Genomic DNA, 24,443 nt, shown 5'->3' with positions numbered 1-24,443 from the left:
GATATATTATTAAAACCATAAAAAAACACCAAAAAAATTAATCAAAATAAGCAGGGTTACAATTATTTGAACTAAATTATATTTACATAATTTCCAGATAAGCCCAAGATTTCTAAATTCTCAAAAAACACTTAAAATTATACACAATCACAACCATACCATAAAGTTCCTAGCACCCCTTGAACTTAAAGAGTTTACTATTAAAATGGCTTTCAACATAGTTTTTAATAAAAACATTTCATTCCATTTCCTACTTTCAGGTACTAAATTATCTCAACTTAAAATCTGGAGACCAGGGACTTCCCTGGTGGCACAGTGGTTAAGGATCTGCCTACCAATGCAGGGGTCTCGGGTTCGAGCCCTGGTCCAAGAGGATCCCACATGCTGCAGAGCAAATAAGCCCGTGCGCCACAACTACTGAGCCCGCGCGCCTAGAGCCCGTGCTCCTCAACAAGAGAAGCCACCGCAATGAGAAGCCCGCACACCGCAACACAGTGTAGCCCCCACTCGCCGCAACTAGAGAAAGCCCGCATGCAGCAACTAAGACCCAACGCAGCCAAAAATTTTTAAAAAATATAAAATAAAATAAAATCTTGAGACAAATAAAATTTAGTCTACTAAAGTGATTTTCCACAAATTTTTAAGAAGTCATGTTCCCAAGCACAGACTGCCAAATGATTTGCACATATAAACAAACACGCACTCCTTTAAAACAATTAGCGGCCATGAGACACGCCTCAGAGGCAGAGCAGGTCCCCCTGCGAGATAGCGCGGTTCAGTCGGAGCCACTCACCACCTCCTCCAGTGCAGCACTGCGCCCGAAAGAGCACGTGAGGTGTGTCAGGCAGCTCACAAAGGACGAGAAGAGCTCGCTTGGAATGGCGGTTAAGACGTTGCGAGGGAACACAGTTATCAGGTTGCTGATGATGCTGGAGATCCCCACAGCTTCAGAATCTTCTATCTCAATTCTACAACCCAAGGCATGAGCATCAGCGTTAAGTGGAGCAGAGGTAACTCGTTTCCAAACATGCACCCATTCATTTTCAAAGGCACGTCTCTGTGTACTCATTTCAACCGACACACGTAACTCTCCTCTAAAGTATAAAAGCAGGGAGTCGCTAGCTTCTTTTTTCCTCCACTGTTAATCACGAGGAAGAACTGAAGCTCCTCTTCGGTTCTAAGGGCCAGGATACCTACCCATTGATGGTGTTCAGTAAGCCCTCAATGAAGTGTGCGAGATAATCCACTTGGGACCCTTCGTCGGGGAAGACGGGTCCGTGAAGAGAAGCTAGCTGGGCGAGGCACTGCAGGGAGTCTTGTGCCATGTCGGAATCTTCTCTGATTTTTCGATGTACCTGTTAGAAAGAATCGCTAATCCATAAACATAAATTCTTTTGTAAGGGTCACGTGTCTATCGTGCCAAACGAGGTGAGAGAAAAATTCACTGTAGCTGAGCATTTCTGGACAACTAATTCCCGAGTTAAACTAAATTTGAAAATTGTCCCTCAGTCCATTTTATGTTATAGGCCATGACTTTACACATACCAATTAATTGTCAGTGGAGAGCTACCTACATTTTGAAAACTGAACTGTCTCCGGCGTGTTATGACAAAGAAACAGATGCCGGCCAGTCAGACATACTGCTTTTTCTAAAAACAGCAGCAACGACAGTCATCTGTATTATGCTAACTATGCCCCGCTGCAGCTTCTTGCTAAAGTCAGCAAAGTTCGGGCAAGAGCATATAGATGCTGCTTCGCTGGAAGCAGACAGTTACACACTCGCAAAACCAGCATGCCCCCCAATCCCTAGAAATTCACTCATTCAAACAATATATTAACATGGTGTTTCATCAACTCTGATATTGCCTACAATTTATTTGAATCTCTTTTTATCCTATATCATTGCTATTAATAAATTTTTTAAATATTTAAATTTTACTTAAATTATATTTAAATTCACTTTAAACCTCACGTAGAATTTATTTCAATGCTGCAATACTGAGGTGAAACACCTGGCATACAGTGTTCTGATGAAGGAAACACTCCCAAAATACTGCTCCCTAATTTTACAGTGTCATTAATATCCTCAGACTTACATAATTAAAACAGACAAGGAAAATATTTTTAGCAGAGAAATCACAGGTAATTGTTTATCTTAATCCACCACATTTACTGTGGCCACTTTCCACTTTCCACAAGGATTTGAATTTTCCAGCCCCTCTTTCCCTACACAAATCTCTGTGCTTTCTGAGGGTCACACAATTTAAACATTTATTCTCTATCTGTGTCAGGTTATTTCACTCTGACTCTGCAATCATTTATAAATTACTTGAAGTTAGGATGCTTCCCAACTATTCACTGGTACAGTGCGGGGACACAGTGAATACTCATAAACCCTTAATTCACTGGTTGATTCCATTAATCTTTAATTCCTGAACTGCTTAAGGTTCTAAGAAATTTAAAATATTAAAAACTCGCTGTTAAGTTACAAAGTTAATTTATCTACTGACATGCTGAAAGGGGTTTAGAAAAGGGGTTGTCAAACCACAGCCCACAGGCCAGACCTGGCCTCCTGCCTGCTTTTGTGCGGCCTGTGAGGTAAGAATGGTTTTTACCCTTTTATGTGGTTGGGAAAAACAAAACCGAAGAATAATATTTCAAGACATGTGAAAATTATACAAAATTCACGTTGTAACAGCCATCAGTGAAGTTTTGCTGTAACTGCTTGTACTGGGAGGCCAGAGCTGAAGCTGCCTCAGAGAACTAATGACCTGCAAAGCCTAATATTCTACCCAGCCAATCCCTGGTCTAGAACAACACAAGGGTTTTTCAAAATACATTCTAAGTTTTATATATAGTAAATTTAAAGTACAATCACAAATCCATATATCCATTCTATTCAAGAACTTCTGAACACAGCTTATTCTGAAGTTCCTTATCTGAAAACTGTAACTACATTTCTGTCACCTTGTTTTTTTAACCTTATCAACATTTAAACATGACAGAGACAACGCAACCTGGGACCACAGAGGGCTGCTTCTCCACCCACACAGCCAAATGGTTGCTCAATCCTGGTCCAGACATGAGGAAGCAAAAGAAACAGCCAACATGGATTATGTAATTAAATTAAATAAAAATAAGAAACTGTCCTCAGAGCCTGACTTTACTGGGCACACTTATGTTTCCTAAAATATGAACCACATATAACATGATAAATCAATGGCTGATTCTTACGTAACACGGTAGATTCTTGCTCTCTTCCATTACAAAGGAATTCTACCATATCTGAACCATGTTACACAAATTAAAACCTGAATTCACCACCTGAATAGGGAAAAGCAGAGGGATAAAGAAAAGCAAAGTCTAGCGGAAGACCCAGGGAGGTGACTGGAGAAGCAAGACAAGAAATACGGACAAGGAATGAAGAAAAGTACGTTAGTAAGACGCTGAGTCCTATGGGAACACACTGAATCCGAGACGACTTCGGGCATCCAAGTTAAAGCGCCCAGCGCAAGGATTACGAGGCTCTGGGACACAGGAGCAGCCTGTGCTGAATACAGACGAGGAGTCCTTGGTGCAGAAGTGTCGCTCGGTGAGCTACGAGTGGAAAAAGAAGCCCAAGGAACACGTACACAGTCAGCAAAGCTGAGAACTGAGACAGGAACACCAGTATTTATCCAACGAGCAGAGTAAGAAGAGACCATAAATGAGATCAGGAAGAATATGTCAAAAAGGAAAAACTAAGGAGAGTGGTTTCTCCAACACCTAATGGAAAGAAGAAAACTGGAGAAGCTTGTGAACTTGTAGGGGGCAGAAGGCCATCTAAGGTCTCCTGAACCCAGATGGGTCACAGCTGGGTCTCGAGGCCACGACACAGTACACATAAGTGCAGCGATTCAGATCTAGAGAAAAAGTGACATGCAGTGGAAAACTGCTTCAAATAGGCAATGAATTCACATAACTGAAAATAAACTTAAAAAAAAAAGTGAATGAAAAGATTAGTCACTGACATTTTTCTAACAAATAACAAAATTAAAATTGTTCATAAGTGCATACATGAAAAAGTAATAGGCCACAAACACAAAACTGTTAAAATCACAAGGTGAAAGGGGTTAACTTTCAGATGCAGAAGTTATCTGCATGTGGAGGCTCCCAGCTGACAGGAGCAGCTGTCTACTGCATCCAGACAGCTGTTCACAGGGGAGCTGTTTCCAGCACTGCCAGCAAGTTTTTCACCTTTTCAAAAACTGCTGGAACGGGATCCAATTTCAGTCAAATGAATAACACAGAGAACTGAACTTGGATACACATCAAAACAATTTCTGCCAGAGGCAGGCAACAGAATGTTAAAATGTAGTTACAATTATCTTTGATACTGATAACGTTTTTAGCCATCATTTCTCGGATTTAAAGAAGAAAATGCAAGGTAATACTCAGTCTAAACATTTCTATAGAAAAATATTTTTAGGTACACCTAGGGGTGAAATTTGTAAGGCTCGTGAATAGTACCTTTAAAACACATGAAAAGGTAAACTATAATTAATGGTTGGGATTTAGCAAAATAGCTTTCTTTTTTCTTTTTAATTGGTCTTTATTTGGACTTTTGCCCTAGTCATTATACCTAACTAACTTGCATGCTTGCCCTACATCTGCAAACCTGTATCCAAAACACACACACACATACTACACACACACGTATTTCCCATATTTTCTCCAGCTTTTGACTATTACACTGGGGGGCCCTCTAGGGCAAACATGGGAGCACATTCCTAACTTCCTGGTATTTGAAAGTTACAGCTGAAATAAACTGGTATTCAGTAACTCTAACTTAACCCACGGCTGCTCATCAGTACACAACAAGTGTACTGCTCTAGAACAGCACTTCTCAAAGTGCGGCCCAGGGGTCCCCAAAGGTTCGTGACACCCTGTCAGGTTGTCTGTAAGGTCAAAACTACTCTCATAATACCACTGAGGCAGTGTTTGCCTTTTCCATTCCTACCGTCACACACCCACGTTCTACGTGACTGTAGAACACTGCAACTGAGCGAACGCAGCAGCAGATGAGAGGGCCTGGCTGTCTTCTGTGACACCAGACATTGGAGAGGTCTGCAAAAATGTCAACAATGCCACTCTTCTCACTAAACTTTCTGTCTGCTTGTTTTAAAAAACATAGCTATTTGTTCACTGAAATGTTATTTACGTTAATATGTAGTGGTTTGGTATTGCTATTTTTAAGTGAATTAATAAATTATTTTTTAAAGTTCTCAGTTTGAATTTTTAACATGGTAAACACTAATAGCTATAACCCACATAAACAAAAGCCCTTCGGGGTCCTCGATGATTTTTAAGAGCGTAAAGAGGCCCTGAGACCAAAAAGCTTGAGCTCTACGACGTTAAACCCTTCATAATTCTATAACATTTTAATAAACCAGCAAAAACATTTCTATATAATCTTTGTTTAAGCAAATATACTGATCAGGAGAGAAGGCTTTGGAGGAGAAAAGCAATCTGTCTTGATTTACTTAAAAAAGATACAAAAGCACGCATTCTTCCCGTGGCACTTTTCTGTGGCTTCCCTGTGGCAAGGGAGAGCAGGACTTACGGTAAAGAAAAGCTCCATGACCCTGCTGTCCAGAAGGGCCTCCCGCCAGGACTCCGTGGGCTTCAGGAGCACATTTTGCGAGGACTCAAACATGGCTATATAATGTCTTCCCAGTTAGCTGGGGTCAAGGTCAACCACAATAACATTCCGACTTTGTCTAAAATGTAAGTATATCCTAAATATAACGGAGCCATCCAGAAAGAATGTAATGGAAACAGTTTAAGCCTCTTCACATTTGCTACATAATTCACGCCTGAAGCTAAGGAATAAAAGGCATTAAGTGCTGAAAAAAAGAATGCTAGAGGAATGTAGATAACAGTTTCATCATAATTATATATCATGCTGCAGGGGTACATAAAGTCTGAGCACAGGTGATCTGAGTGGTGGCAACAGGAGGAGAAACACTAACGCAAAACAGATGCCAAAACACATGCAAGAAAAGAACCCATTTCTACATGTTGATCCCATCATGTCCCCCAATATCTTACAGCAGCTAAAACCACTTACACAAAATGTGAGTTTCATACAGTCTGCTTGGAAAAATAGCATTTTCCCAAAAGAAATACACTTACTGGGACACAAAAAGAGTAAAGGAGGAGCAAATACACATCCTACCGAAGAAGAAGAACTTCCAAACATCAGATCATCAACTCCACACAAAGACAATCATCACTTTACATAAAACTCTATCCCAGGCTAAAAAGCAACGCTTATGATGTTCAGGTGTTCACTGTCAAGCTGCTTCAAACAGAACACCGTCTTTACCACACAGAGAGTAACCATAAAATACACCTGCAGGTTTTGTGAACATAACTCATTCAGGGACACAGACACGGTAACTGAGGTTTCAGGAAAGGAGAAACCTGTCTGGGCACAGACAGCGTTACGCCCCTTCCACGCTCATCAAACGCCCAACTAGACCAGGGGTCCCCAACCCCCGAGCCGAGGTCCAGCATCAGCCCCGCGGCCTGTTAGGAAACGGGCCACACGGCAGAAGGTGAGCGGTGGGCAAGCACGTGAAGCTTCCTCTGCCGCTACCCCCCCAACCCCGCCATCGCTCGCATCACCGCCTGAAACACGCCCCCCGCCCCGCCCGTGGAAAAACCGTCTTCCATGAAACCGGTCCCCGGTGCCAAAAAGGTTGGGGACCCCTGAGCCAGACCATTCTCATCACCCAATGAGAAATTTCAACAAGTTATCCAAACTACGGTTTGCAAAAATTAGATATAAGTTCAAATTCTACATGTTCATTAAAGCCCAAATCATTAACAGAGAAAATTAAAGGCAACGCTATGGAAATTTTTTAAAAAGATTTTTGTTTAACCCTCTTTTAAAATAACTAATATTATTTTGTGTCTGAAGAGCAAGGAGGGGCACCAAGAGTTCTTTCAGAAAAGAAGCCATTGCTTGTTTCTGAACAATCACTCCAGAAATGTTCTGTGATTGCACTTAATTGCTGAATAAAAGTGAAACTCAAACCAGGTTGGTTTAAATCTCACTTTTCTCTTCCTCTGTCTGCCCCCTTGTGGAGGGCAGGGAGAACTGGGGCCAAAAGGAAGGAGCTGCCGGACTCTGAAACAGCAGCATCGCGGGGCCTCCTGACCCAGAGCCACTGGTGTGTCCGTAGCTTCTGGAACGACTTCATCTTCTCGCGAGGCACCTAGCTGGTGTGAGATTGTTAGTACTGGGCTCTCACCCAGAAGAGAACACAACAGCTAAACACTAGGTCTTTCCATGTGTTATCTAAAAACGGGGGCTTGATTATCCTTTAGAGAAGCAAACTGAAATGGTGGTGGGTGAAATCTGATGTCTGGGATGTGCTTCACAATAATCTGGGGCTGGAAGAGCAGAGAGGAAATAAAACTTACAGCTGGTGAAGCTGTATTCTATTTTTGTGCACCTTTGGAATTTTCCACAGTAAAAGTTGGGACATAAAACAAGGAGGCTCGGGCTTCCCTGGTAGCGCAGTGGTTGAGAATCCGCCTGCCAATGCAGGGGACACGGGTTCGTCCCCCGGTTCGGGAGGATCCCACATGCCGCGGAGCGGCTGGGCCCGTGAGCCATGGCTGCTGAGCCTGCGCGTCCGGAGCCTGTGCTCCGCAACGGGAGAGGCCACAACAGTGAGAGGCCCGTGTACTGCAAAAAAAAAACAAAACCAAAAAACAAGGAGGCTCAAGCACATGAAATAAAGCACCTGAGAGTAAGACAAAGTTTTTGTACTTCATAAAAAATATTCCACTTCTTTTCCAGGTTAATTCCCTTAATTTTCAGTGTCCTATTTTTTCAATTAAAAGGCAATTTTTTGGTATATAAATTGTTCAGTAATGAAAAGTATTTATTAAATACTTATATTGAGTTCTACATTGAACAAAGATGCACAAATTATGACAATCTAGTTACATTTTTTAAGGAGTTGCAATCTGACATTAAAATGGTAAGAAACTTTATGTGTCAGACACCCAAATCTAACAAACAAAATATGTGTATCATCACTAAACACTTTCCATGAGGAAAATAACAGACTGCCTTAATACTTTATCTGCTCACTAACCGTGTCATGATTTTACTTTTACCTTAGGTGGGATGTGAGACAGAGTCACTGAACCGTAATGAAACGGTCAGGCCACCTGTCCTGGGTCTCGTTCGCACAGCCACCTGGGCAGAGCAAATGCACGCAGCCCTCAGGTGAGGAGCAGCGGAGGCCCCTCAGAGGCCCAACACAGAGGAGGGGCGCTGGGGCGGACGCAAAGAGTGGAGTTTATGGACTTTGCTAGTCTTGGAAATGTGGAAAAGCTCCTTTCAAGTGAGTGAAGAGCCCTGCAACTGACCAAGACTGCCAGTTACAAAACAACAGGGGGTTGTCCAGGTCCTTTAGCAAGTGAGAGTTGATTAACGTCAAAGATTAATAAATATTACAAAAGGAAATGAGACCTAGACCAAGATCTCTTTGCTATCTTTCATTCAATTACAAAATGTGGACACTCCATAAATACTTGTAGATATCAGTTACTTACATTAAGAGGAAACAGAAGGATGTAAGTTTGAGAGAAGCCTTTTTTCCAGCTATGAGATGGAATTAAATGCAATTGCTCACCTAAACATCAGGTGCAAAATAATCCTCAAATCTTTTATTTATTTTTTTTAATCCTGATGTTAGCTTCTCTTGATCTTGGCCTGTTTTAAACACACTATTCCCAGTGCCCAGTCTGTATGGCCAAATGTTCTTAAAAAGCTGACGACCAGCATGGTTTTAGAATTGTCATTCCTTGCATGTTGCCCACAGCACAAGGAGATCTGAGACTTTAATATCTGACACAATCATAAAATACTTTTCTCCAATAATTATTTTAAAGTTCCATGTGAGTTTTATTTTTAACTCCAAACCTGGAAAGGATCTTTACCTCTGGCATGACATTTGCCTCCTATTAAGAAAGCTCACTGGTAGCGCTCCTGGCACAGAGGCCACACTAACTGTTCTTTGAAGAGTTACCCTACAGCACTGCAGACTAACCCACCTTCCCTTTTACCAGCCAGCCTAGCACTGCCACCCGGTACCAGTTGTTCATAATAAGAATGAACACATGCTCCAGTGTGTACAGTGAGACACAACCGTATGACTTAGTTATAAATAATCTCTCTCTCTCTACGAAAAGAACATGTAATTATCTTCAAAAGCATTTTAATACAAACTTAACATAAAAACAGCAAAAAGAACAGTACAGTAATGAATGGAACAAATTTTTAAGAACAGTGCTATTCGAACAAGAAATACACGTTGTAGTCAGCACACTGGACTGTGAATCTGCTGAAGGCGCTGCCTGTAAAGAGGAGGGAATAAGGGCCCTTCTGTGTTGCCTGAAATACTGTTATTAAGAAGGCGCATGCACTACTTTTCAATTAAAAAGCTAGTTAGAAGCTTATCACAGTGTGAACAGACTTTCACATGCAGATCTGGACCGTTTCTGCACATTCAATTCAACTTTTAATTTGGTATTACCAACTATTTCTGTATCTGTGTATAAGTGACCCCAAAATACCACTTCTCCCCAGATAATTCTTAATGTAGAATACTTTAAAAACAACAAGGAGAAGACCATCACTAAAATTCTATCACTTCTCCTCTTAAGACAATATTTTTTGAATGATTTAAAATTTAAATCAAGCAGTATTTCCTCCTTCTTTCCTAGTTTTGCGTCTTCCTTTATTCCTTCTCAAAAATCTTTACTTTTTTCAAGTTCTTGTTTAATAACCTATAATTCTCTCCAAGCCTAGACTATCATATACAAATGTTAATCATGTTTCTCTCTTCCTGATATCCAAAAATAAATTTTCCCAAAAAATTGTTATACAAAGCAATAGTCTCTAACAGTTTTAATAAAGCAGCAGGTTCCTACTTAAAAGTTGCAGAAGTTTCAGTTCACAGAACTACTTTAACAGCCATGTCATAATATCAACATTCTATTGCTTTATTTTTATCCAAATATATTACCAATAAAAGAGAAGTCTGACAGTGAAGTGATTATTTACTAATTGATCATTTATTATATGCTTGTTAGATTTTAGGAGACATATGAGTCACACCAGATTGATACCATTAAATAGCAATTATTTACCAAAATTCAAATCAGATTTTAAACCAAGAATTTTCTGGGGCTATGGCTTTACATATTTTTCTAAAATAAATACTAAACTCAGGTAATTTATATTTTGTATCAGAATCATTCATTTTGTGATCAAATAAAATTCAACCCACGTGACAGCCATAGAGCGCTGCTTTCAGCCTTTAATAATCCTGTCTTTTTAAAACTCTGTCATCGCATCAACATCACTTCACCTTGCCGTGTTTTCACCACTTCGAGAACCAGGAGCTACCATACAAGGACTCTCCTGTCACTGGACACCGTACAAGCCCGTCTGTGAGCAAGGCTGCAATTCTGAAGTCCGAAAACCCAGCCCGTCTTCTGACCTCTGTGCTCTCAGTCCCCTGGAAATCAGTCACAGCTGGAAGTCAACTCAACCTCGCACACACACTGAAGAATTAACTCTCCGTCTCCTGGCCCTTCTCCCACGGCCATCCTACCGAGCTCTAAAGCTCTCTGCTGGGGAAGCTCACCCGCTCCTGAGAAACCAGAGGCACAGACACGCAGCACCTGCCCTGCCCTGGACACGCCGGCCAGCACCACACACACCTGAGGAGCCAGGAGGACAGAGCTCAGCCGCAGCGGCCACGACTGCCACTGGATAAACCCACAAAGTCTTCTGTGTCAACCACACAGTGTGACCTGTAAGTGCATGCTCTTAACAGAAGGGGGGTGGTCACCTCTGAAACACACCGGGCCTTCCACATGCAAATGAGGTCTAGTCCATCTATGAACACCTTCTGTATGGGGATCATCTTGTGGTGGTGACCGACAGTAGAACAACAAAAGAGGCACACAACAGCTACAAATTACCCTCAGGCAAACATGGAAAGTCTGAAAATCTCCACTGCCTATTCTTATAAGAACTTCACAATACAGGAGGATCTTGTAGCAACAATGGACATTTTACAAAAGGAATACTTTAATTTCCCCATCTTCCCATCTTCTTTTTATCCCACCTCATTAGTAAAACAAAATTTCAGAAGCAAGGGGAAGCCCAGCTTTTCTTCTTATATTTTTAATCTCTGTCACTACTAACTTTTCTAACAACAAAAACTGCTATTTCTGGCACAGCACGGAACCACTGAGCCCGGTCTCACATAGCACTTAGTCCAAGTAACCAAAGTCCTTTGAAATAAAGGAGAACTGACCTCACCTGAATGTTTTCCAAAGCCTTGCCTCCAAATAGTAACGTTGGCTTTACTGGAAATCCTAATTTAGGTGAAAGCTTCTGTGTCCCGTTACTATTTTATGATCTAGTTAGCTTTCCCCAAGAGCTTGAGTTGAAAAAATTTTTACCAAAACCAAATCAGATACACAAAAATAGAATACCAATAAAAGGCAGTGTAACCAAACTAAAAAAAGAATTATTACTGAAGCCAACATACCAAACATACCTGCCAAGCATTCTTATTACAAAACGATATTGTCATTTATGATTAGCATTGCCAAAACCCCGAAGCATTTACGGACGCTAGGTGAGCTAATGGCTAAACAATACGAGCAGCATGAACAGACAGCCAAGAACGGAGACACTACTTCTGAATCACCTTGTCTCAATAACTAAAACATATCTATTTGTTAGGCATCTGTTACTACATGCTAGATACTGCACAGTGTGGACAACACAGTGGACAAAACACGGCCTGTGCTTTCCTGAGCCTCCAGACAAGCAGTAAACAGGTACTGCTCCAGCAGGCTAACAAAAGGAAAATTACAATGGACAAGTGGGCTAAATGGGAGAGAAGTGTGTATAACATGCATATCAGGAGCCGCAGCAGGGGCTTCCCTGGTGGTGCAGTGGTTAAGAATCCGCCTGCCAATGCAGGGGACACGGGGTCGAGCCCTGGTCCGGGAAGATCCCACATGCCACGGAGCAACTGGGTCCGTGCGCCACGACTACTGAGCCTGCGCTCTAGAGTCTGCGAGCTACAACTACTGAGCCCACGCGCCTACAGCCCGTGCTCCACAACAAGAGAAGCCACCGCAATGAGAAGCCCGTGCACCACAACCAAGAGTAGCCCCTGCTCGCCGCAACTACAGAAAGCCCACACGCAGCAACAAAGACCCAACGCAGCCAAAAATGTAAATTAAAAAAAAAAAAAAAAAGCCACATCAAAAGAAACCTGACCTGGTCTGGAGTGAATGACGGAGGCACAACTAGGAGGCAAGGGAAAAGTTCACCTGCAAAGGTGCCAGGGCAGAAGGAAACTTGGCCTGTGGGTGCAGCACCAACAGAAAGAGGACAAAGAGAGTTCGGAGAGAAAGGTAGAGACCAGACCATCCAGAATCCTAGCGCCCATTTGTAAATGGGGTGGTGGTATAACAGAGGATCCTAGGACTAGGGTACTTTCTTTACACAATAATAATCTAAAACAGAATGAAAAGCAGGTGGATTTCATCTCAGATCTTTCAAGACAGTAAGACCAGGGCAGAATGGCCAGAGCTATTAGCTCACTGGGCCAGGAGATGATTTTAACACCTGCCAAAGCCCAGGAGCTATAGACTTTGCACCAGGCCTGGAGTGGAGGATGCTTTCCTAAATCATCTTCTACATGTATAAAACCTACATGTAATAATCCTTTAAGAAAAATAATGGTTTGCAAGGACTTCCCTGGCGGTCCAGTGGTTAAGACCCCACGCTCCCAACGCGTGGAGCACGGGTTCCATCCCTGGTGGGGGAACTAAGATCCCGTATGCTGCATGGCACTGCCCCCACCCCCCAAAAAAAAGGTTTGCAGAAGACATACACACAGAAAATCCAGAAAAATACTATTTGAACTAAAAAATAAGTTCAGCAAAGCTACATGGCACAAGATCAACATACAAGAATTTGTTTTCTATTCACCACCACGGGCACAGAATAACTGAGGTCAACTCCATGTATAACTGAATGAAAAAATAAAATACTCAGAATAAGTTTAACAGAAGAAGTTCAAACTTCTACTCTGAAAACTATAAAACAGTGTCGAAAGAAACTAAAGATCTAAAAAAATGGAAAGACATCCCATGTTCATGCATTGGAAAACTTAATATTTTGCCATTTGTTAACATGGCAGTTCTCCTCAAACTGATCTACAGATTCAACATAATCCCTATCAAAATCCCAGCTGCCTTTTCTGCAGAAATTGATAAACTGATCCTAAACTTCAAATGGATATGAAAGAGACAGAGAGAAGACTAAATAATCTTGAAATACTGTCACATTTACAGCCAGGTGATTTTATACAAGGGGGCCAAAACAATTCGACCGGAAAAAAAATACCTTTTTCAACAAATGATGCAGGAACAACAGGATCCTGTTATACCTTATATCTGCACAAAACGTACAATGGATCACAGACCTACCATATGACAGACCCACATAAAACTCTTAGAAGAAAATATAGGACTAAATCTTTGTGACCTTAAGGACAAGAACAAAGTCAGAGAACTGACACAACTCAACTTACTATAAATCTACAATAACCGAGACAGTATGGTATTGGAGAAAGAATAAATAGATCAACGGCACAGAATACAGAAACCAGAAACAGACCTACATACGTGAAGTCAAATGATCTTTAACAAAGTAGTAAACTGCAATGGAGCCAAAAAAAGTCTTCAACAAATGGTACTTAACTACTGGACATCCACATACCAAAAAAAAAAAAAGAATCAAGATACAGATAGACCTTACGCCTTTCACAAAAATCAACTCAAACTGGATCATAGACCTAAATGTAAAATGTGTAACTGTAAATGTAAAATGTGTAACTGTAAGACCTAAATGTAAAATGTGTAACTGTAAGGTAGTCCAATGGTTACAACTCCATGCTTCCGAACTAAGATCCTACATGACACACAGCGTGGTCAAAAAAACAAAAACCCGTAAAATTCCTAAAAGATAACATAGGAGAAAATCTAGATGACCTTGGGTTTGGCAATGACTTTTTAGCAAAATAACAAGGCATGATCCATGAAAGAAAGAATTGATAAGCTGGACTTCACTAAAATTAAACACCTCTGCTCTGTGAAAGACACTGTCAAGAGAATAAGACAATAAGCCACAGACTGGGAGGAAATATGTACAAAAGACATCTCTGATAAAAGACTATTATCCAACATATAAAAAGAACTCTTAAAATTTAACAATAAGAAAACAAACCATCTGGTTAAAAATGGACCCAGGTCCTTAACAGACACCTCACCAAAGAAGACATACAGGTGTCAAATAAGCACATGAAAAGATGTTCAACATCACATGGTCTTTAGGGAAATGCAAAGCAAAACAATGAGATACCACCCCACCCCTAGGAGAAAGGTCCAAATCCAGAACACCGAACGCTGCTGAGGGTGTGGAGCAGCAGGAGCGCTCCCTCACTGCCGGTGGGAACACAGACTGGTGCAGCCACTTCGGAAGACAGTTTAGCAGTTTCTTACTAAACATACCCCCCCACCAAACAATCCAGCAATTGCACTCCTTGGAATTTACCAAAAGGAGCTGAAATTTTATATCCACACAAAAACCTGCACACACATGTTTATTCATAACTGCCAAAACTTGGAAGCAACCAAGCTGTCCTTCATTGGTGGAATGGCTGAGTCCACTGTCATCCAGACAGTGGAATATTAATCAGCGATATAAAGAAATCAGCTATCAGCCATGGAGGAGCATGGAGGAACCTTAATTGCATGTGACTCGGGGAAAGACCATCTGAAAAGGCTACACACTGTATGATCCCAACCATATGGCGTTCTGGAAAAGGCACAACTGTGGAGACAGTGAACAGATCAGCGGGTCCCTAGCGTACGGGGAGAGGAAGGGGTGAACAGGTGGATCACAAAGGACTTGCAGGGCAGTGAAACTACTCTATGTGAGACAGCAACGTGGATACATGTCATTGTACATTTGTCCAAACCTACAGAACACCAAGAGTGACCCCTAATGTAAACTACGGACTTTGGGGACAATGATGTGTCAATACAGGTTCTTCCATTATTAAAAAAAGCCCCCCTCTGGTAGGGTGGTGATGACGGAAGACCATGCACGTGTCGGGGAGAGGGCACATGGGAACTTTCTGTACCTCCTGCTCAAGAGTGCTATGAACCGAAAACAGCTCTAAAAAACAAAAGTCTATTTTAAAAAATCTTTGTGACCTTGGATTATGCAAAGCCATCTTAAATATATCAAAAGCAACAAAAGAAAAAATAGATAAATTGGACATCAACAAAATTAAAAATTTCTATGTTTCAAAGGACATCATCAAGAAAGAAGACAACCACCGAATGGGAGAAAATATGTGAGAATCATACATCCACTAAAGAATTTGTGTTATATATTCAGAGTTCACAAAGAACTCTTATAACCCATAAATCTTTTCTTTTTAAAGATTTTTTTTGATGTGGACCATTTTTATTTATTTATTTAAAAAATTTTTCTTTTATTTATTTATTTTTGGCTGCATTGGGTCCTCGTTGCTATGCACAGGCTTTCTCTAGTTGAGGTGAGCGGGGGCTACTCTTCGTTGCCATGCGCAGGCTTCTCGTTGCGGTGGCTTCTCTTGCTGCAGAGCACAGGCTCTAGGCGCGTGGCCTCAGTAGTTGTGGCTCACGGGCTCTAGAGCGCAGGCTCAGTAGTTGTGGTCCACAAGCTTAGTAGCTTTGCAGCATGTGGGATCTTCCCGGACCAGGGCTCAAACCCGTGTCCCCTGCACTGGCAGGTGAATTCTTAACCACTGTGCCACCAGAGAAGCCCCTATGTGGACCATTTTTAAAGTCTTTATTGAATTTGTTACAACATTGCTTCTGTTTTATGTTTTCGTTTTTTGGCTGCAAGGCACGTGGGATCTTAGCTCCCCTACCAGGGGTCAAACCCGCATCCCCTACACTGGAAGGCAAAGTCTTAACCACTAAACCACCAGGGAAGTCCCACAACTCATAAATCTTAAAAAGACGAATAACCCACAAATGACGTTAGGGCAACGAAGTTGCAGTCAGTCACCGCCCACCACCACTCTCTCTCCAGTGCTTCCTACTCCACCGGACTCTTCCTCCTTCTCATCAACCGTCAGTGATCTGCTAGGATAACTGGATATCCACATGCAACAGAATCAAGTTGCATCATTATTTCTCATGATATACAGAAATTAACTCAAAATGGATCAAAGACCTCAATATAAGAGCCTATATGTAAGAAGTCAGTCTTAGAAAAGAACACTGGCATTAAGTCTTCATGGCCTTGGATCAGGCAATGGTTTCTGAGACAGGACAACAAGAGAAAAAAAGACATAAATTAAATATCATAAAAATTAAAATTTTCTGTGCTTCAAAGTTCACCATAAAAAAGTAAAAACAGGGACTTCTCTGGTGGCGCAGTGGTTAAGAATCTGCCTGCCAATGAAGGGGACACGGGTTCGAGCCCTGGTCCGGGAAGATCCCACATGCCGCAGAGCAACTAAGTCCGTGCACCACAACTACTGAGCCTGCGCTCTAGAGCCCCTGAGCCACAACTACTGAGCTGGCGTGCCGCAACTACTAAAGCCTGGCACCTGGAGCCCGTGCTCCGCAACAAGAGAAGCCACTGCAATGAGAAGCCTGCACATCGCAACGAAGACCCAATGCAGCCATCCATAAATGAATAAATGAATGAATGAATGTTTAAAAAAACAAGGTAAAAATACAACTCACAGAAAGGGAGGACGTATTTGAAAATCATTTATCTGCTAAGGGACTTTTATCCGAAGATATAAAAAATTGTTACAACTCAATTTTAAAGAGACAAATAACCCAATTTAAAAATGGACAAAGGATATGAATAAACATTTCCTCAAAGAAGATACACGAATGGCCCATGACCACAAAAAAGATGTTTGATACATTAACCACGAGGGTAATGCAAATCAAAATCACAATGAGATACCACTCCATACGAAATAAGACAGTTATAAACAAAAAACAGATAACAAGTGTTGACCAGGATGTGGAGAAATTGGAACCCTCATATAATGCTACTGGGACTGTAAAATGGTACAGCCACCTTGGAAAACAGCTTGGCAGTTCCTCAAAAGGTTAAACAATGAGTTTCCTTATGATCCAGCAATTCCACTCCTAGGTATACCCAAGAGGAATGAAAATATTAAGTCCACACAAAAACTTGTACTACACAGGAATGTTCATAGCAGCATTATTCATAATAGCCAAAAAGTTGAAACAATCCAACTGTCAATCAACTAATCAATGAATAAATAAAAATATGGCCTATCCTTACAACAGAATATTATGTGGCAATAAAAAGGAATGAAGTGCTGATGCATGCTACAATATGAATGAATCCTGAAAACATCAGGCTAAATGAAAGCCAGTCACAAAAGACCATATATTATATGACTCGATTTACATGAAATGTCCAGCATAGAGACAGAAAGGAGATGAGTGAGTGACATGGGCTGGTGAATTTGGGGGAAACAGGGAATGACCACTAACAGATACAAGGGCTTCTTTTTTGGGGTCATGAAAATGTTGTAATGTTAACGACAGTCGTGCTGTACAAGTCTATGATCGCACAAAGAACCACTGAATTGTATCCTTTAAATGGGCAGATGGTTTGGTATGTGAAATACATCTCAATAAAGCTGTCCTACAAAATAACCAATTATCACTGCAACGGACACTACCTGAGCACAGGCACAGACAAAGTGGGTCCAATGCAGATATTTTGTTTAAGGGAGCTCAGTGTTTAAATTTCTTAACATTTAAAAGAAAACTTTTAAATAATTAGAGTGAACTCTTCATAGAACATCTAAAATAAGTCATTCATTCCTAAAAATTTAAACCCAGGTTGTTTCAGTTAAAACTTAGAACAGTGGGACAAACCAAAAGGACACAGAAGGCACCTGACAAGGGCCAGACCTGGCACAACGTGGGCAGCAAAATACACAATGACAGCAACAGACCACAATCCATTCTGAAGAAGAAGAATCCCTGAGTCAATACTGATATAAATGAATAAATCAATGACGAAAGGAAACCTCTTCTTTATGGCAGAAAGCTGCAAATAAGCACAAAAGGAGATGATGGGATCAGAAAAATCACCAATGTGCAACGACCGCACCAACGGTTTCAGGCCAGGAGTACCAAGGGATGCTAGAACTAACGGTTGGAATTTTAGGAGGAACAGGATATCTATATAAAGTATAACACCACAAATCATTTATTAATTACAAAAAGAAACAGCAACTTTACAATGGAAAACCTGGCACACACCACCTTAACCAAAAGATCAAAGAGAAACCGCCCCGCTCCCCGCAAATGGGACAAACTGGATCACACTCCTCCTGACATAAAGGAACCACTACTCAGTAGTCCTACGAAAATGAATAACCCAGAACTATCAGGAGGGAACATCCAACAGACCCAAACTGAGGGGTATTTTTTTAAAGTAATTGATCTATACACATCAAATATGTCAAATTCATGAAAGACAAAGAAAAGCTGAGGAGCTTTCCAGATCAAAGATGACTTAGGACAACTAAATACAAAGTACTGAAAACAGTTACAAAAGGTATTAGTGAGACAACTGACAATATTTGAATATGGACTGCAGATTAGATAATAACAATGTGTCAACATTAAATTCTTGGTTTTGAAAATCATACTAGAGTTTTGTAAGACATTCTCCTATAAGAACCGCAGTGCAATTTGAAAATTCTTGATCACAAGAAAACAAACAGTGAAGTACTCAGAGGTATATGGGTATAATGTCTGCAAGTGCTCTCAAATGATTCGGAAGAAATGTGTTTAAATATACACATACTGTCATACAAACGCACGTACACGTGTGTGTGTGTGTGTGTGTGTGTAATGAGAGACAGAGACAGGAAGAGTAAGAAATGGGACAAAATGTTAACAGCGGGTGAATCTTGGTAAAGGGCATACGGCAATTCTCTCAACTACCCTTGTAGTATTTCCTGCATGCTTAAAATTACTTCAAAATAAAAAGATACAAAAAAGATAGCAGATTACAAAAATTATGAATAGGAACTGATACTGGTAATTTAACACAGACTCATTTAACATACTATTCTAAATGATCAAATAGATGTGATACAAAGCACACAACGTATTTTTTACAAGGTCTACCTGCTATTCTGTCTATCCTAAAAGACAAATCGTATTTTAAAAAGACATCAACTCAATATATTAATTAAGTTAAATATGATCATTAGACCTTTTTCAAGGTATAAAACTAAATAATTGGGACTTCCCTGGTGGTGCAGTGGTTAAAAATCCGCCTTGCACTTCAGGGGACAAGGGTTCGATCCCTGGTCCAGCAAGAACCCACATACCATGGAGCAACTAAGCCCATACGCCACAACTAATGAGTCTGCGTTCTAGAGCCCGCAAGCCACAACTACTGAAGCCCGCGTGCCTAGAGTCGGTGCTCTGCAATAAGAGAAGCCACGACAATGAGAAGCCCGTGCACCACAATGGAGAGTAGCCCCCACTCGCTGCAACTAGAGAAAGCCACGCGCAGCAACGGAGACCCAACGCAGCCAAAAATTAATTAATTAATTAATTTAAAAAACTAAATAATTATTGAACTCCTTCCCAGCTTATTGAACAGCAGATCAGCAAGTAATCGCCAAAATTAGAAATTATGGCAGAATTGGGTTCCCTGAAACTAGTTTTCTTTGTTAGCACTGACAACGCAGCTTCATTTAATTCCATTGCCATATTCTTGTCCTACACTTAAGCTAATCCACTTAAAGGAAGGAATGCTTAACTGTAGCTGTTACCCAACAAATGGCTGCGGTAGGAACACATATAGGCACAAAGAAGCTCACTTGTAAGCCATGAAACAGAACGTTGTACATCAAGAGCAAGATCTACTTTTCTTTAAACGATGAATTCTTTCCTTCAGCAACACTGTAGTCCTGCCTATCATTTTTAGATGACAAGTTTTCCAAAGCTTTATCTACATGCTTTATAAAAATATTTTATGTGTGTATCTTTAGACAAACTTTGTTTCCAAACTCCCAGAGCACTGTTTCCCTTTACAAAACAGTCACTTTTCAGCCAACTGAATTTTCCCCTAAAACAGAGACTTTAAAATTGGCTACGATATATGCAGTGTAACTTTCCTTGATTTTCCCATATATAATTAATGTTTTGATAGCTCCATATGGCCTGTTACTTTTTAAATCTGTCTCAAAGTTTTTCAACATCTTTTTTTCCCCTAACAAAAACTAGAGCAAAAATTAGATAGCAAAACACAAAGGGGAAAATTTTTTAAAAGCAAACCTAAGAAAATATGTGCCTCTTACCAGCCAAAAGGAATATACTGAAGATATAAAATTGACTATTAGCAGAAGGAGGATTAGCGACTAGGGTAGAAGGGGGCATGACTAGCCTCCCTGTGAGCTCTGCCCTGCAAGGCAGCCACTCACCACGACCGCCTCTGAGAAAGAACTGAGAACTCGGGGCTCCCGTCAGAGACCTCGCACCCTACATGGCATCTTACAACTCATTTTCTATTACATGAATTATTAGCTTGAAAACAGAAGAAAGAGTTACACCCCGCTCGTGCCCCCTTAAAAACCTCACAGTTTACAGCCCAGGTAATTAGCTCAGATATGTGTCGGTGAGTGCAGGGCTCCCGGCTCATCCTCATCTCTCAAGTGGCTGGATATCTATGTCCTATTTGCTTATCATCTGCCCTTTTCTCCTAAATAGACCCCTACCGCTGTCCTCCTATTAACAATACCTAGAACAGGTTAAAGTAAACTTCCCGTAATTTCCTATGCCATAAGCAGTATACCAGATCAAGAAGAAACAGCACAGCACAGCAAGCTGAGGAGGAGACTTCAAGGAGGCTACCAAGAGCTCAATAAGCAGGAGCTAACTCCTGAGTGTATTTTAAATGTATTGTTTCCTTCAATTCACTCAACAATCCATATCCTCATTTTACATTTGGAGAAACTGAGACTCAGAGACGTTAAGTAACCTGCCTGCGATTGGCTGAACCTTGAGCCTGGATCTGTGTGACTCAACTATGATACATACGGGCAGCCCACCGTACATGACTGCTTTTAATCTATCAAGGTAGCAATGTTCTAGAAAAGCAAATCATAAACTCTGAACTAGAATTCCATTTCTAACACAAATTTCTCCACTTTAGTAAATGATAAAAAGGTAGACACTTTGTATCTATAATATAACCTATTTAAACTTAATTTGTATTCCTAATAAATAACCTGCTAGAAATGGAATTTTCCTATTTTTATACTGGGAACACTCTCCGAAGGGTAAACATGTTACTACCTTATTATCTACACTTGAGCAACTGTAATCCACAAAGATCAAATAGAGAACTCCAAGCCCGCCTTAAGGAAAGTCAGTCAAAATCTGAATGGAATTTACATGTTACAGGAGAAAATGATTCCGTTTCTTGGTAAAATGCACTTCCCACCTTTTTCCCTTCCCTTCCTAAGGCATACTCCTATCCCTTGGTTAGCAACAGCCCAATGACCCACCAAATGTTTCCATTTATTCAACCCTCTTCTACAAAGTTATGAATGAAATTGAAAATTTTCTAAGTACTCTACTGCATTGTGGTATTATAAAATAAAGTAAAATTCCATTTCTAAAAGATTCTTATTTTCTTTCAAACAACATGTTCCATAAATCTGCAGAGATAAAGTACTTTTAGCCATAATTAATTCAATCTACGAAAGTGACCACACATAAACCGTTCGGTTGTCGAAAGGATATAGTTTGGAGGAAGGAAGTTCCAGCTCAGGACTTGGTTGGCGAGGGCCAGGTAGCGCTGGAACACGGATGACATCTGGGCGCTGAGGTGCTCCCGCCTGCTGAATTCCTGCAGGACTTCCACCGTCAGCAGGAAGATCTGACGGAGGTCTTCTTCCTGCAGTAAATTAACCACACGTGTTTTTGTATCTAAAGCTTATTCAAGATATGTTCCCTTTTAGAACCATAAAACAAAACAAACAAATAAAAACCTTAAAGCTTCCAACAGAAAATATCGCTTCTTCAAGGACATCTTCCATTTTTAGGCCTGCTTTTACGTTACAGTGATGCCGGTCTGAATACATTTACCGTCACATAAATGCCACTCCCTAGAGAAGCAGGTCTTGACGACCACGACAGAGCTGAGGGCTCAGCAGCTTCAGTGGGAGCCCTCGGATTGAAACCAGTGCCTTCACACAACTTTACTTCAGAGCCAAACAATACACACGAAACAAAGAGCCCACACCATCTGCAATAACACTGAAATACACAGCCCTCTCTGGCATATAGCCAGGCCTATTTTTAAGGCCAGCGGAGTCCCACCAATTGAATTAGTTCTATCTAAACACAATAAGAACAAAATTAATAAGCTAAGGGTCTTAATAGTAGCATTTCCTTTTTAAGACTAGAATTAAATAATCTTAAACTGTCAACTATGTTCACCATACCTATCGCTTTACTATATCCTGTGAAATCACAACGCAAACCTTCAAGTATAGGCTATTGTTCAACTAGATAAAAGCAATGTCCTCACTCCATTAGCAACAAATTGAGTGAAAAGTGAGTGATCTAATAATTAAAACACAAGAACAAAAATACTGGTACCTGAAAAACTCTTTTGCAGTTGCCGTGGAACTCCATACTCAGTCCAATGTTGCTAGTTTTACTTGAACTTGAGAATTCACTCAATAGTGCAGTTAGAATAGAACAGGCCAGAGTTTGCTGTAATTATTTGATAACAAATCATTGTGAGGCATTATTTTCCCGATGCTTTGTTTCAATACAATATTTGTTCAAACATAATGAAACATTTTTATCTTTAGATCTTCCATGGTATCTTGAGATCTTATACCTACCAGCCAGAAAGTCAGATATGACAAGATAAAGATTAGCTCTCCTTTCCCAGTGGCCTTGGGACTGTTTAGTATTCCTCCTCACTCCAGTTACACAAACCTATCTGAGACCTGAACTCAGGACACACTCCTGAGTACTCCTACTAGTACTCAACTACAGAGTGTAAATGATATTTTAAGATGATCAGTATTTAACATATCATTTCATTGAATTCACACAACAATCCCTATCCCCATTTTACATTTGAAAGAAGTGAGATTCAAAGGGCAGGTAATTCGGGCCAGCTGAGATTTGAACCCAGGTCTGTCTGACTCTACGTTCTGATGTCTGTAAAATGTATTTCCAAATAGATGAAAAGTGAAACGGATTTTATGGTCTCCAAAACATTAACCACGTAGTACTCCCAAGTTTTTAAAATTGAAAATGACGATTTTCCTTCTCAATGGCTGTATCCAACAAGCGTCTACTCTCAACTCGCTGCTTTTATTCATGGACTATTCAGAGTCAAGGTGCCATGATGGGGCTGATACAAATTATTCTGGCAAGTTTCCAAGGGTTACAGAGAAATATGCACACTACCTCTGAACAACCGAAAGATTAAAGTCAAGATGATACTATTTATGCAGCTTATACAACAGCTGAGCACGGTCCTACCCGCCCACCAACTGCAACATCTTTGCTCAGAAATGCTTCTGATGTCAGTACCTTGACCTTACAGATGCTTATCTTGGCAAATCTTAGCAAATATACATAAAATTAAATTCCCAAAGATTAGCATGAGTTGATATTTGTTAAAGATGAATGATGGTTACATAGGTGACCAACAGACTATTTGTAGTATATCTGTATATTTGTGTATATGTCTAAAACTTTCCTCTAAGAAAATGTAAAAAAGAATTAAATTCCTATTTGCCTCAGTCTTAACTAGGGTAAGTATGATGTATAATTAGCAATTACGATGGCACACCAGCCCAGAGACTCAAGCAGTTTCTCAGACTTTTCCACACCAAGAAGCCCTAACAACACACAATACGTGCAAATACCCTTGGGAATCCGGGGGTATACAGACAGGGCTGTGTTCAACAGTAAGTCCTCTGACTATAGCTCCTTTAGCTTAAACACTCTCTCTCTCTCTCTCCCCCCATCTCTCTCTGTAATTGTACTTCAAAATATATTGATACATCTGTTTTAACATTACAATGTCCCCTTTTACCCAATTTTCAAGAAAAGTGTGTAAGTTCAACTGCCTTTGCATGGACCCAGGCACAAGGAGGAAGAAACCAAGCATTGAAGAGCCTCTTACAGAGAAACAGTTTATCACATACTTCATCTTACAGTTG

General features: G+C 40.6%; 1 protein-coding gene across 6 annotated transcripts in view; it reads right to left on the bottom strand.

The window, feature by feature from the left end:
• XPO4 (exportin 4) overlaps positions 1-24,443 on the bottom strand; it is a 103,873-nt gene that overhangs the window by 46,575 nt on the left and 32,855 nt on the right. For 5 of the 6 annotated variants that reach the window (XM_027116721.1, XM_027116718.1, XM_027116719.1 and 2 more), the window contains exons 5-9: positions 22,855-22,971; positions 21,994-22,147; positions 5,603-5,715; positions 1,198-1,355; positions 794-968 (exon numbers count right to left, since the gene is read on the bottom strand). In XM_027116721.1, coding sequence (XP_026972522.1) covers positions 794-968; positions 1,198-1,355; positions 5,603-5,715; positions 21,994-22,147; positions 22,855-22,971 — 717 coding nt within the window. The remainder of the gene's footprint in view (positions 1-793; positions 969-1,197; positions 1,356-5,602; positions 5,716-21,993; positions 22,148-22,854; positions 22,972-24,443) is intronic. The other variant, XM_027116722.1, reaches the window with a different exon arrangement.

This window comes from Aethalodelphis obliquidens, unplaced genomic scaffold (assembly GCF_003676395.1).
Source record: "Aethalodelphis obliquidens isolate GAN/ISIS:26980383/991018 unplaced genomic scaffold, ASM367639v1 scaffold16, whole genome shotgun sequence".
NCBI lineage: Eukaryota > Metazoa > Chordata > Mammalia > Artiodactyla > Delphinidae > Aethalodelphis > Aethalodelphis obliquidens.
The sequence above is the reverse complement of the archived record's forward strand: the minus strand, read 5'-3'. Positions and strand labels throughout refer to the sequence as shown.